Raw genomic sequence first — 12,532 nt, forward strand, 5'->3', positions numbered from 1 at the left:
TCAAAAAACAATCCCTGACTGTTTCCCACCTTCCTGACTGCTCCTTCTGCAAGATTTCCTCCTCCCAGCCTTCTCCAGAAGTTCAAAGGACCACGTCCTTGCTCATCTTACCTCTCCTATCCCTATCTGCGTAACACAATCTGCAAACAGATTAGGTACTGCCATCAAACAACACCTCACAAATCTTTTCGGGACCTTTCTCATCCAAAGACAAATCCTATTCCACATTCCCACTATCTCCTGCAGATAACCAGCTCTCAGTTCAACTAGACAAAGTTCTCCCTATCCTTAATTTCTTTTTTTAAAGACAGATCTTTCCTGTTTTATACACAGTTGCCTTTTTCTATGCTTTGCCAATTCTTGACTCTGACTCTACACTCAACTGACACCAGTGTTTTTTCCTGTAAAAGTTTATTTGTAAACAAAATTTGACATTTATTATAAAACGTCCATAATACATCGTAAAATCAAGACATCTAAAAAATAAGAGCTGGAGTTGGCTTCACATGGGCTCACTCTCTTTTTGCTGTCTTGCAGAAATTCACAGCCCCTGAAGCTTGCTGAAAATACCAAAGAAAAACAATATTTAGGGTTTTTTCCCCAAAGATAGTTCACAATACTGTTCTATGTCTTGCTCTATTAAATACTTGATAATGTTTTAAACTATTTAAAGACCTAAAGTATGGTATTTTTTATATTCAAATAAAGGTTACATGGGCTGATTCATTATTAATTCCCTTGGAAGGCTTCTGTAACAAGGCAAGAAACCATAAGACAAGATAAATCTATGTTTTTCCTATGGGGTTATACCATCGTTATTTCAAACAGGCAAATTTTCATCCATTGTAAGGCCTTTCATACTTTTAATACTTTTTGGTGTTGCAGCTGGTCTTTTTCCAGTCAGTGGAAGGCCACAGTTGGAATGAATAAGCACAGATTTAAAAATATGTGAAATCAGAGCATGAAAGTGGCTTCTGGGCTTGAAGATGATCACAAAATGAACCAAGAATTGTTCCTAAATTTAATTAAGTTACGTGACAAGCATCATCCCCAGAAACAAATCCGTTTCCCAATCAGGTTTCAATTGTTGAAAATCATACAGTACAGTCATCCTTCCTTTTACTTCTGCATTCTGCTTCCCATCATTGATATTTGTCTGCAATTTCTAAATTTATTACTTCTGGGCATTTTGGATTTCTTACCCTGCCTAAGTATGAAGCGTAAGTCAGTTAAATTGATAAAACATTCGCTTCTCTTTATGTTATCAATTTTCTGCGTTCCTCCTGACAATCAGGAAGTCAGAACACAAGGAAACGCTTCATTTTATATGAGGAAGTGAATAGATTTACCTGTCTTCAACTGTCTTGTTGGAGGGGTAGAACACCTTGAACGAAAATCCGCTTCTTGGGAACGAACCCTGGGAAGGAAAACGTACAAACCACGCTCGTGTAAGTGAAACACCGACCAGATGGGGAGAGACACGTTGGAAGGCGACCGTGGCCGCTTTTGATTTGGGGAAGGCCCCAGGGAATCTTACGGGATTGATGCAGAGGCAGTCGGTGTTGGTGACAGTGAAGGGGTCGTGTTTATCCGCCACGACGAGCACGTCTGGCACGGGATAAACCCTCAGGGAGTAGTCGTAGGCCCAGTACACGGGGCTGACGTAGAGCGGGAGCGGGGTCAGGTGGCCCTGGGACAAAATGGTCTTCACAAACTGCAAGGGAAGCAGAAATCGTCGGTTTGAACGCTTTTTTCCAAGTCAAATTCATTCCTACAGATGCCAATGCTTGTTAATAAAGAAGCTTTGAACTTGAAGATGTTTTCTTTTTTTCTTTTTTGTATCTGACTCCCTCTGATCGTTAATAATTTCTGGAGTAAAGAAGCAGCTCCCCTGCAGCACTCAGCTGCTCTTTTCATTTTTGTGTTGTGGGGTTTTTTGATACACAAAGTCCTTTCTAAAGCATATCAGGCAATATTTGAAGATATCAAAACTACTTGATCGTTCAGACTCTCCAAGAAAATCTGCTTACCTGTTCCTCCAGCCCAGGAAGTACCAACAATGCCATAAATTTCATTTTATAGATTGGGTTTTTTCCCCTCATGGCTTTCTTTACAATATTTATTTGAAGATATCAAAACTACTTGATCGTTCAGACTCTCCAAAAAAATCTACTTACCTGTTCCTCCAGCCCAGGAAGTACCAACAATGCCATAAATTTCATTTTATAGATTGTTTTTTTTTCCCCTCGTGGCTTTCCTTACAGTATTAGTTAACAACAAAATCCACACTTTAACAGTCTTTTCCCCTGAACCGAGGAAATCATTTGATTCCCAAATGATTTCGATTCCTTTCTTAGCAACAAAATTTCCTACATTTTTTTTTTAATTAAAAAAAAAACCAGTGAGAGGGCCAAAAAAGGCAGAGATAAAGTGGAGTATGCAAAAGCATCTGCAGAAAGGGTTGCAATACATAATTCTACATTTCTTTCGTGATTCCTTCCTGGAAAGGAAGCCCTCTGTGAGCACAGGGAAGCGACAGGAATGCAAATGTGCACACCAAAATCAAGGTACATCGCTGTCCACTGTGGGTTCACAAAGACACTGAGCACTGTTGTGATGAAGGAAGAAAGAGCTAAAACAAGTTTCTGAGTCAAGCAAACAAAAAAACCCCCTGTAAAATAAATAAAGCCAGGTTCCATCCATCACTGCAATGAGCCAGTACTACCTGCTTCATTCTCATCCAATTATATCAGTAAATCCCATCAGCTCCTGCTGAGGGTTCATTAACTAGAGCCATAATTTGATGTATAAAAAGCAGACTTCAAGACAAAACAAGCAGGTGAATTTTTTGAAAAGTGACATGCTGCTTTACTGCAAATGGCACTGGATAACCAATCAAATCTTCAAAAAAAATAATTTGTATTCAATTCTGCCTTTAGGAATCAATGTTTCTTGGTAGACATTCATGGTTGGTGCGCAGAAAATTGGCTGCTAGGAAGTTTTGGGTTCAAGGGCACCTGCAGTGTGACAGAATGGCTCAATACCACCTGAAAGTATCATGGTTTGAGATATTTTACTGCCAAAATGAAAAGAAAGGTAAAAATACTAAATGTATAGATCCTCCTTCCAGTCCCTCTGGGTTCCTCTTGCAATGTGTTGTGAGAATGAGGATCAGAGCACCCGAAATCCAGACCTGCTGGTCAATAAAGAGGTCAAAAATCCTGGCAAAAGGTGCTCAACACGACTCACTCACGTGGTTGGGAATGTCCATGTTGCTGCTGGGGAACCTGACACAGTTTCTGCACATTTTGTTGACCAAATCTTCACGAAAGATAATAATTTCTTGGGTGCAGTATTGAATCCTAAGTGGAAAACAGTAATGAAATTAAATGAGATGAACCTAAAAACTAGGGAGCTGCATTATAAAGTTGATCTCTCTCTAATACAGCCAAATAAAAAAGCACATTTGAATTAAAATAATATTTACCCATCTTCCCCTCATTTCCTCCAGATTCAGAAAGACATGATGCTGTTGAGCAGGATTTTTATAGCACTGTCAAACTTCTAGCTCTATTGCCTTTCATCACTGATTTATTTATGTCTTAATGCATTTAGAACTAGTTACAACTCATGCATGTGAAGAATTCTATTGGTTTGACAAATTTAAGACCAATTTTTCCAGAATTTGTAGGTTTTGAAAATTACATAGATCAGTCATTTAGTAAAATAAACAAATAAATAAAAATAGCACTTGCACCGTTACCTGCAAGGATTTGTGGTGAAAACTGAAAATGGCACCAGCTGTCTGAATTCCTGAGTAATATTTTCAGCCAGGGGAGGTCTAAAATAAATAGCAGCAGATGGATCAACAAAAATTCTTCCCTTCTTTAACTATTTAACTCCAAATGCTTGAGCAAACTGACCTTGGTAAAATAGAACCAGGACCAGGGTCTTCAGGGCCAGGGACAAACACAAATCGACTACTGCAAAAAGTGAAAAGGTATCACTTTTACACAGACTCTGGAAAGTAGGTCTAAGGATAGGAATTCAAAGATCAGGAGCCAGAAAAAAATATCCCAGGGAGAGACCTGGGCTCCCTCATTAGCAGTTTCCATGCCCCAGCTATTTCAGATAAAATCAAAGCCTCACACTGCTCCCAAAACAAACTTGCAGGCCTGTTACAAAACCAGCTCGTTATCTGATCACAGCTGGTTCACAGTGAAGAGAAAACAGGGTTATCCCTTACTACCTTGAAGTAATTAAAAGGTTTCACAAAATAAACACCATTCCCCTTTGCTCTGTACCTTTTATGAATGCTGGGGTGTTCACATATAATATCTGCAAGGGCCTTCAAAGAACCTGGAGCCAGGAAAAAATAGAACAGCCGGTTAGATAATAAACACACGTTGTATGAATCAGCCCTCCAAGTGCATTAAAAATGTGTCACTTAGAAAACAAGGGTTTATTTTCTGCTCTCTTCCTTTGTTTGCCATCATTATTTTAATTTAGTGCACATGCCTGACTGTTTACAGAGACTTCCCTACCTTTCAGTGACTGAATTTGATTTTTTCCATATGGCGCCGATGAAAAATTTCCACAGAAGAAAAAGCAGGTGGGAGGTGCAGAGGAATAACCTGGGAAAACAAGAGGATCTGTGACTATATTCCATTCACTTTGGTATCTTCCAGCACTCAGCTTCCAGCCCCTTCCATGAAAGGCAGAAACTGAAACGGCACTTCAAGCTCTGCTGCTATAAATACACATGAACTATTTTCTTGATACAGGCTGGTTTTAGCTTAAAAAGGGTGATGACAATGTACAAATGGCACTTCAAGGGAGCCCAGTCTCAACATTGTTTTTTGTGTATCCAACTGCTGACCCAGCCCAGAGAATAATACAACATGCAGTATGATAAATAACACAATTTTAAAATGTACTAGCTCCTTAAAGAGAGAAACAGCAAGTAGGCAGCAATGGATTGCTATTAACCTCCATGATCACTCTAATTCAAGGCTCTACCAATATTTAATTCATTCTTTGGCATTATAAAGCAACAGTAACTGGAATTGCCTGAGTAGTTTAAGGATCTGATGAATCCTGACAATCTCCCTAATCACCCAGAAGCACAAGGCTTCATAGCAGTGGGTGAAAGAAGAAACCTGATTCCCATCCCTAAAATAAAAATAGAAACATCTACTCAGGCATTCATCTCACATCCCAGTTACTCTCCATTTTCCTCACATGCAGGACCAGACTTGGATTTACTTCAGTGGTTTTCAGTCGGGTTGGTAAATAGAACAGAACTGCTTATGCCAGAGAAACGGCTCATCAATATTTTCCTTGCTATTCCACTCAGCTATTCCTCTTAGGTCATAATTATGAAGGTAATCACTTGCCTATTAGAATCCTGAAATAGGAAATGCAGCGTCTGCACCTTTGCCGGGTGAGTTCAGCACACGAATCTCACCGACAAGAGTCCCTTTTGTCACCTCGGCACCTGAAATCTTGGATCGGGTCCAATCCTCTGCTTCAAGGATTTGCCAGCTCTGATCCAGATACTGAACTGGTTTTGTAACTTCTGGATGAGTGTGTTAATTTGTGTCCTGTTCTCTTTAGGCGAGGAGCAGTTTTCCCACCCTTAATTTCGCGATGTTTATTTTTAAAGCAGCCACCCTCTCACACTTCCATTCTATCTGAGGCTGACAGGACAAGCTGTTCCTGAACTGCTCTGGAATACAGAGAAGCAATTCACAGATGCTTTGTTATCCCAGTGTTGTCAACATTTCTACTCACAGAATCATGGAATGGTTTAGGTGGGAAGGGATCTTAAAGCTCATCCAGTTCCAACCCCCTGCCATGGGCAGGGACACCTTCCACTAGCCCAGGTTGCTCCAAGCCCTGTCCAACCTGGCCTTGGACACTTCCAGGGATCCAGGGGCAGCCACAGCTGCTCTGGGCAACCTGTGCCAGGGCCTCACCACCCTCCCAGCCAAGAATTTCTTCCCAATATCCCATCTAACCCTGCCCTCTAGCAGTGGGAAGCAGTGCTCATCTCTCTGAAATAAGAGTTTTCTCTAAAATTAAGCCTAGGAAGAACTTTCAGGAGCAAGAGAAACGTTCTTGTCACAGCCCATAAAATGGCTACTGGCCAAAGCAATGTTAGTACTACAAATTTATGAAAACAAAGGATGAAAACAAGGTTTAGAGTCAAAGCAATTCTCACCCACCTGAAAACATCATGTGAAGCTTTTCCAGCACTTCTGCTTGGTCCAGCCACACATCAGAAAGAAACACAAACATGGCATCTTCATTTTCTTCCTCCAGCTGCTTTAGTTTGGCAGAAGCCTTTACTGACGACGAAGAAGGGCCTCCAAAGAAGTTTATGTTCCCATAGAAGGCTCTACATCATTCAGATATTCAAATTAGGATCACAGAATCCTAGAATGGTTTGGGTTGGAAGGGATCTTAAAGCTCATCTCATTCCAACCCCCTGCCATGGGGTTCCATGGCACCTTCCACTAGACCATTCTGGGATTCTGGGATTCTATGATCCACTCTTCAAGCAACAAGGAATTTGTTATTCCCATGTAACAATTCCCTAGTTTTGCAACTGAGAAGGGCTTAGATCCCAATTTCAATTAACATGCAGAGCCCAAAGGCCTTTGCAAGGGTTTTTCTGCCAACACTCCAAGCTTTAGTGCTGGTCCAAGCAGAGCAGAAAGTCCCAGAACTGCTTCCTTAAAACTGTATTTATTTTGAAGCATTTGGGGAGGAGGACAAATAACATACTTGAATGTCACAGAAATTTTAAAATACTAATGATCTTACTTAGAAACCCTGAAGAAAATAAGGAGTGAGGCTGCCAAAAGTCAGTTTTATACCTCGTGGTAGCAGAAGGCTCAGTGGGCGGAAATCCAAAAGCGTTCACATGAAAAACTTCATCCTCGTACCAACCTAAGAGATTTTGGAACAGCAAAATAACCTTTAGTCTTTCGAACAGCAGCATGTCCTAGACATTAGTCAGAGGGTTGGCAGCTGGGCTGCACAGCTATTCCCAGCCTCCATCAATCCCTCCTGTGATAGCACCAGTCCCAGAACCAGGCCACGGAAGGATCTGGCTGGAAAACAGGCTGAGCAAGAAACCAAGTGTTTTGTTAACCCCACACGCTTCTCTGGATGGATTTTGCTGCACAGCCACAAAAACAACCCCCTCAACCCAAGGGAGAATGCAGGGGAACAGGCATCATTTCTGCTGGCCCTGCCCTGAAAGAGTCCCCATCAAATGCACTTTGTCTCAAGGCCTGTCCCATCTTTTACAAGGAACAGGGTGACACTTGTCCCCACTATCGTTTGTGCTCCCAACTTCTATTCACTCTCTAAATTTTAAACACAGAACACACTAGAAAACAGGCTGAGTTGTGCATATTGCACAGAGGAACATTCCACAAACAGAAATAGCCACTTTTGTGACAGAACAAGGCTCCCAAACTGCAAAGCCCGACAACATCTTAAGGAGAAGACTCTTTAAAGCCTTTGAAGGACCAAGCTGTGCCAACACAAAGCAGCATTTTCAGACTGTTAAATCACAGTTTGGATATCCTAGTTTATCTTCCCAGTCCAGTCATAACTCCTCCAACGCTGGAGCCAGGCTGAGGCCAACCCTCAAAGCTGCTACAGGTACTCACATCCCCCCCAACACCCTGAAACCCTCAAATTCCTGCTCTCTGCCTCCAGACCCCACAAAGTAACAGGTTTATGGCCAAAAATCTCAGCCACAGACTCACTTATGGTCAAGCCTTGTCAACATGAGACTTGTCCATTCAGCCACATGTGGCAGTGACAGCCTGAACAGAATAATTTATCACAAGCTAAAAACAATCCCCTCTGCTTTACCTTCTGCCAGAACAAAGCAGGATTCAGTATATAACCCACTGTGGAACTGGTGCAGGGAGGTTAAGGAATGTATTTTTCTTAGATCAGGATTCTTAAAGTAGATTCTTTAGCCAAAAATCTTCCTTCCAGCTGGTGTAATACATTTGGATGCTACTGAAAGTTCACAGGCTGCCTGAAGAGCCTGGAAATTCCCCGGTATATGAGCAGGCAAGTCCATAAGGAGCCCAAAACCAGAAACAGGCTCTGCTTCCACTAGGAGGAATACTGACCTTGTCCTAGGAGAAAGGGCAGGGAGCTGCAGCAGCCAAGGAATTTGAAACAAAGGAGAGAAAGAGAGCGCTGCAATTATCAATATATAATTTTTAATGGTCAGTATTGATTTACTATTCAATTTAAAATTCTGCAGGTCTACAGGAAATTCCTTCAGCTCTTCCATCACAGAAAAAGGATATTGCTTTACTGAGGTCCAGCTGGACGACTCCTGTGGGGTCTTCTAGGAAATATTTCCCCTAAAAAGCAGATTTAATAAAGTAAAATATACCCAAACACATAAATGCTTCCATAAGAGGCATCTATCAGTCAGTATTTACAAATAATTTGGCTGGGTTTAATATTGTAAGCTTAGAACACACTGGCAGAACTGAAAATAATGTAGTTTATAGCAAGTGTATCTCAGCAGGTTCCCTTTGAGCTGCTGCACTTGGGACTGCTGGTGCATCCCTCCCCTAAAATCACAGTCCAAGGAAATGCCAAGTCCAAACACAGTCACTGGAAGCTCCAGCCCTTCAGGAAGGGACAAGCCTAAAAGTTCTGACTGGTTCTGTTTGCTGACATAAAGCATTACAAAATTCTGCAGTGAGAAGACAAAGACGTTTTCCCCTCTCACACTGGCACCAGCTGCTCGTGGAAAAGCCCATTGGAATGGATCCAGTGGTGAGATGTTTAGGTGCTCTCATTTTCTGACATATTGCAACTCACAAATAAAAGGAGGAAGGAGCTCACCTCCTTAAGCTGAGTGATCATCCCAAGCACAATCACTTCTCCCACTCTGGCTGTATTGCCCAGGAGAGTTTCTACGGTCTTTAGCTGGAACCAAAGGCAAAGAATCAAATCAGAACTAAATCAAACCCTCCAGGTGCCTGTTCTTAAGCAAGACAAGGCACCACTCAGCACATGTTTTACATAAATACACAAATGAGCTATGAGAGGATACAGGCTCATTAGAAAAATCAGGGGCACGTGTCTGAACGTAGCACAGTTTAGGAAAAGACTTCCAGTAAAGGCTGCCGGGATTATTTTGCTTAAAACTGGATTAAAACTGAAAAGAACACGATTTTTTTACCTGGAATTTGCTCTTGCTGTCATCAGGGTGAGCCACAATTGGTGAGGGAGTGAACAACTCGTGTCTGTGAGTCCTCTGCAGACACCAAAATTGAAGTAAGTCGGTTTAAAAACAAATGAGCAGTGTCAAAAAGCCAGTTCACTACAACCACTGTGCAAACTACTTCATAAAGTTCTTACTCTGTTTTATCCAGCCATTTTTAATTAATCAGCTCTTCTGACAAGAATTTGCTTCCAAGAAATAGATGATCTGGATAATAAGACTAAGCCTAAAAGAATGTATTCTGTGACGGTCTCTGAAATAAGTTATTTCTGACCACCAGGAGGGAAGGGAGTTTATGTGAAAGCACGAGGCAAAGAGGTGCAATAGCACAGTGTATTTTTGGAAGAGGAGGATTTAGGATAGATCCCCGAGGACAGCTCTGCTGCTCACAGAAAGGCAGTGCTTCCTGACCTGCCGCAGGATGGAGTAGCGCTCACGGAACAGCTCTGCTTTATCCCTGGCAGTCCCAAATAAACTCGGCGCAGGGAGGTCGGTCATCGACAGACTGCAAGGAGTTCAACACAGTCAAGGTTTTAAACGAAAAGGCACGTTCCAGGCACGAAAATTACTTATTGATCTAAAAGTTCCGGGAGGCTGAGAAAGCTCCAAACACTGCTGCGTGATTTAGTTACTCCACGAGGAACATTCCTGCTCTGGATCCTGTGTTCCTGCATTTCGAAGGCTACATCCATTTCCCTTCCTGCTAACTCCCAGGCCTTGAGATTTATCCTTCCACCCAAATGGGCCTCTGCAGAAATCCATTTTTTTTAAATAAAAAGCAGTTATGCCTTTTAAGTGGCCATGAACAAGAGTATTATTCCTCCAGTTTCTCCAGCCGCTCCTAATTTTTCTTTTTGTTTTAGCATTTGGAGTTCTCCTTAGAAATCCCCCAGGGCTTCAGGGAGCTGCAAGGTACAGACTAAGAAATAAATACACCCAACAGACAGACCAAATTTATTTAAAAAAAAAATTTAAACAGCCAAATGCCAGAGAAAAACAAGCCCAAGCTACATTTAGTGATGTATGTCCTCAGCCTGACTGTCTTTTTTATTCATTAGATGGCATAAACATGGTTTATGGTCTGAAACATTTACTACCTTTCTCACTCAGGCTTGAGGTGAACAGACCCAAGAGGGAAAGATTAAAAACAGACTTCAAACATTATAGAAATAGAGGCTTTTTTTTTCTTAAACCAAGAAGTAATTGAAACTTAAAATACGGAAGACTTACGGTAGAAACTTCTTCCTTTCTGCATTATAAATATAACGTGGAATGTCAAAGGCTCCAATAATGTTGAAAACATTTTCTCTGAAACAAGAATTCATTTACAGCATTACTTGAACATTATTTCCCAAGCCAAACCACTCTGTGATTCGATGAAGTGGATGAAACAAACAGTAACAAATATGTTGAATAAAATTACATCTGCTTTGTTCGCTGTCACCCTGTGTTATCACCATTTCTCCTGCATCCTTCTACTTTATATTCTGTTTCGTCCTGCATCCACTGGATACAACTGCATCTTCTAATTAAATAATTAAAGAGAGCTGTCCTTGTGATCTGTAGAGCTTTTCCCTTCAGGACACTGAGGATCTGTGCAGGCAGATTCCTCTGAAGTATAAAAAGCACCACAAAGAAAAGCCACGCTCAAACCACCTGCATCATAAAGGTTCCAACGACAAGGAGAAAAGTCAAACCCAAATTTCCTCCATCTTGAGAGGCTGTGGGATGACAGCATCCAACTGACATGCCCAGCCAACCAGTTCTTTTCATGCTTTGCATTGCAATGTCAGTACAACATAAACACTAAAGGAAACACATTCATCACCATCACAAAGTTCTCAGGAACTGCAGTAATTGCTCCACAGCTCGTTATCAGAGAGGGAAAATCAATCAGGGGTTTCAGAAAACTATACAAAAAAGCAGGAACAAGCACCACGGAGGAAAACTTCTCAAAGTGCTCTCAGACAAGAAAGGCCCGAAGATAACCTGAGATTATTTTCATCTAGAGAAAAGCATGAACAGAAGTGTTGGTTAATATTCAGCCTGTACCACACGGAACACACAACCACAGCATTTGAATTCCAGAACGTCAGATTATATATTTAGAATTCCCCGGAGGCCAATCCACGAGAACAAACCCTCTGAGGAGGAACATTACAAACCTGCACCGGGGAGACAAAAGCACAGAAGCAATTACTGCATGTGCAGCACCGCAGAAAATGCCTGACATTTATTTCCCGGGGAGAAATAAGGAGATGCACACCCACAAACCTCGAATACAACAACCCAAGTGTCACCGTACGTGGTTTCATCCGGTGCCCGGCTGCATTCCTGGACTGCTGTTTCCACCGTGGATTGTTCAGTCATGTTGGATGACACTGGAAAGAAAAAATTTCCAAGGATTGCAACAACTGCAGCCCGTGGAATGCACTGAGGAAGTGGGTCTCAAGTATTTTACAACGAATGGCTGAGTCTTGTCAGAGGAATCTATTACACAAATAAGCACGTTTTCTGTAAGCCAAGGACACACGGTGTTTACAAATGGATCTCTTAATATTGTCACCAAAAGGACACACTTGTAGCAAAAAAACACACTGTGCCCACCATTGATTCCCTAAACATGGAGAACAAGACAATTATAGTTTATGCAAAGCTGCCAAATACACTACAAATGTGTTAAGAGCGGAGCTTTCACATTCTGGAGGTTAATTCTGTTCCAGAACATTATCAGATGGATTGCTGTCATAAGGGAGTATTCCAACACAATTTTGGAGACGGGCACATTGTTGTCTTCGTGGATTTAAACTGACAATTGAAACTAAAAATATTTCTGAACACTAACAGAACAAGCATGTGCCCCTCTGGATTTAATTAGGTATAAATAGGATAGGCTGGGAAGGTTTCCTGAACTCACCTAAGGCCTGGGTTTTATTTGAGATCATATTTATATGGATTTGAATCTCCTTGGCCAAACACTGGAAGTGAGCCCATGTTTCCTAGTTCTCCTAAGCTCTGATCAGTAAACACACGTGTCAGGCATCCTCTGTCAGTCACATCCTTTAATTAAAGCTGCTACAACTCCTGTTTTGTGCTGCCAGACCCCTCAGATCACACCCCTCAGCAACCCTTTTCTGGGCTCAGATTACTGAATAAGAAGTGAATTAATTTCTCATTATTTCTTTGGGTTATTTTCTCATAAAATCCCAAAATGGTTTGGGTTGGAAAGGACCTTAAAGCCCATCCAGTGCCATC

The 12,532-nt window shown here is 41.6% G+C and overlaps 1 protein-coding gene across 4 annotated transcripts in view; it reads right to left on the reverse strand.

Annotated features, from left to right (window-relative positions):
• Positions 1–412: 412 nt before the first annotated feature.
• POLE2 (DNA polymerase epsilon 2, accessory subunit) overlaps positions 413–12,532 on the reverse strand; it is a 17,829-nt gene continuing 5,709 nt past the window's right edge. The window contains exons 3-19 of one of the 4 annotated variants that reach the window (XM_017825460.1): positions 11,583–11,658; positions 10,508–10,585; positions 9,689–9,782; positions 9,236–9,310; positions 8,896–8,979; positions 8,346–8,402; positions 7,894–7,942; positions 6,882–6,954; positions 6,228–6,400; positions 4,545–4,634; positions 4,305–4,359; positions 3,924–3,983; positions 3,764–3,841; positions 3,254–3,362; positions 1,538–1,714; positions 1,350–1,417; positions 413–560 (exon numbers count right to left, since the gene is read on the reverse strand). In XM_017825460.1, coding sequence (XP_017680949.1) covers positions 542–560; positions 1,350–1,417; positions 1,538–1,714; positions 3,254–3,362; positions 3,764–3,841; positions 3,924–3,983; positions 4,305–4,359; positions 4,545–4,634; positions 6,228–6,400; positions 6,882–6,954; positions 7,894–7,942; positions 8,346–8,402; positions 8,896–8,979; positions 9,236–9,310; positions 9,689–9,782; positions 10,508–10,585; positions 11,583–11,658 — 1,415 coding nt within the window. In that variant the 3' untranslated portion in view covers positions 413–541. Of the gene's footprint in view, positions 561–1,349; positions 1,418–1,502; positions 1,715–3,249; positions 3,363–3,763; positions 3,842–3,923; positions 3,984–4,304; positions 4,360–4,544; positions 4,635–6,227; positions 6,401–6,881; positions 6,955–7,893; positions 7,943–8,345; positions 8,403–8,895; positions 8,980–9,235; positions 9,311–9,688; positions 9,783–10,507; positions 10,586–11,582; positions 11,659–12,532 lie in introns of those variants that run through there. The other 3 variants (XR_001876497.1, XM_017825462.1, XM_017825461.1) reach the window with 3 other exon arrangements.

This window comes from Lepidothrix coronata, unplaced genomic scaffold (genome assembly GCF_001604755.1).
Source record: "Lepidothrix coronata isolate B3197 unplaced genomic scaffold, Lepidothrix_coronata-1.0 Scaffold119, whole genome shotgun sequence".
Lineage (NCBI taxonomy): Eukaryota > Metazoa > Chordata > Aves > Passeriformes > Pipridae > Lepidothrix > Lepidothrix coronata.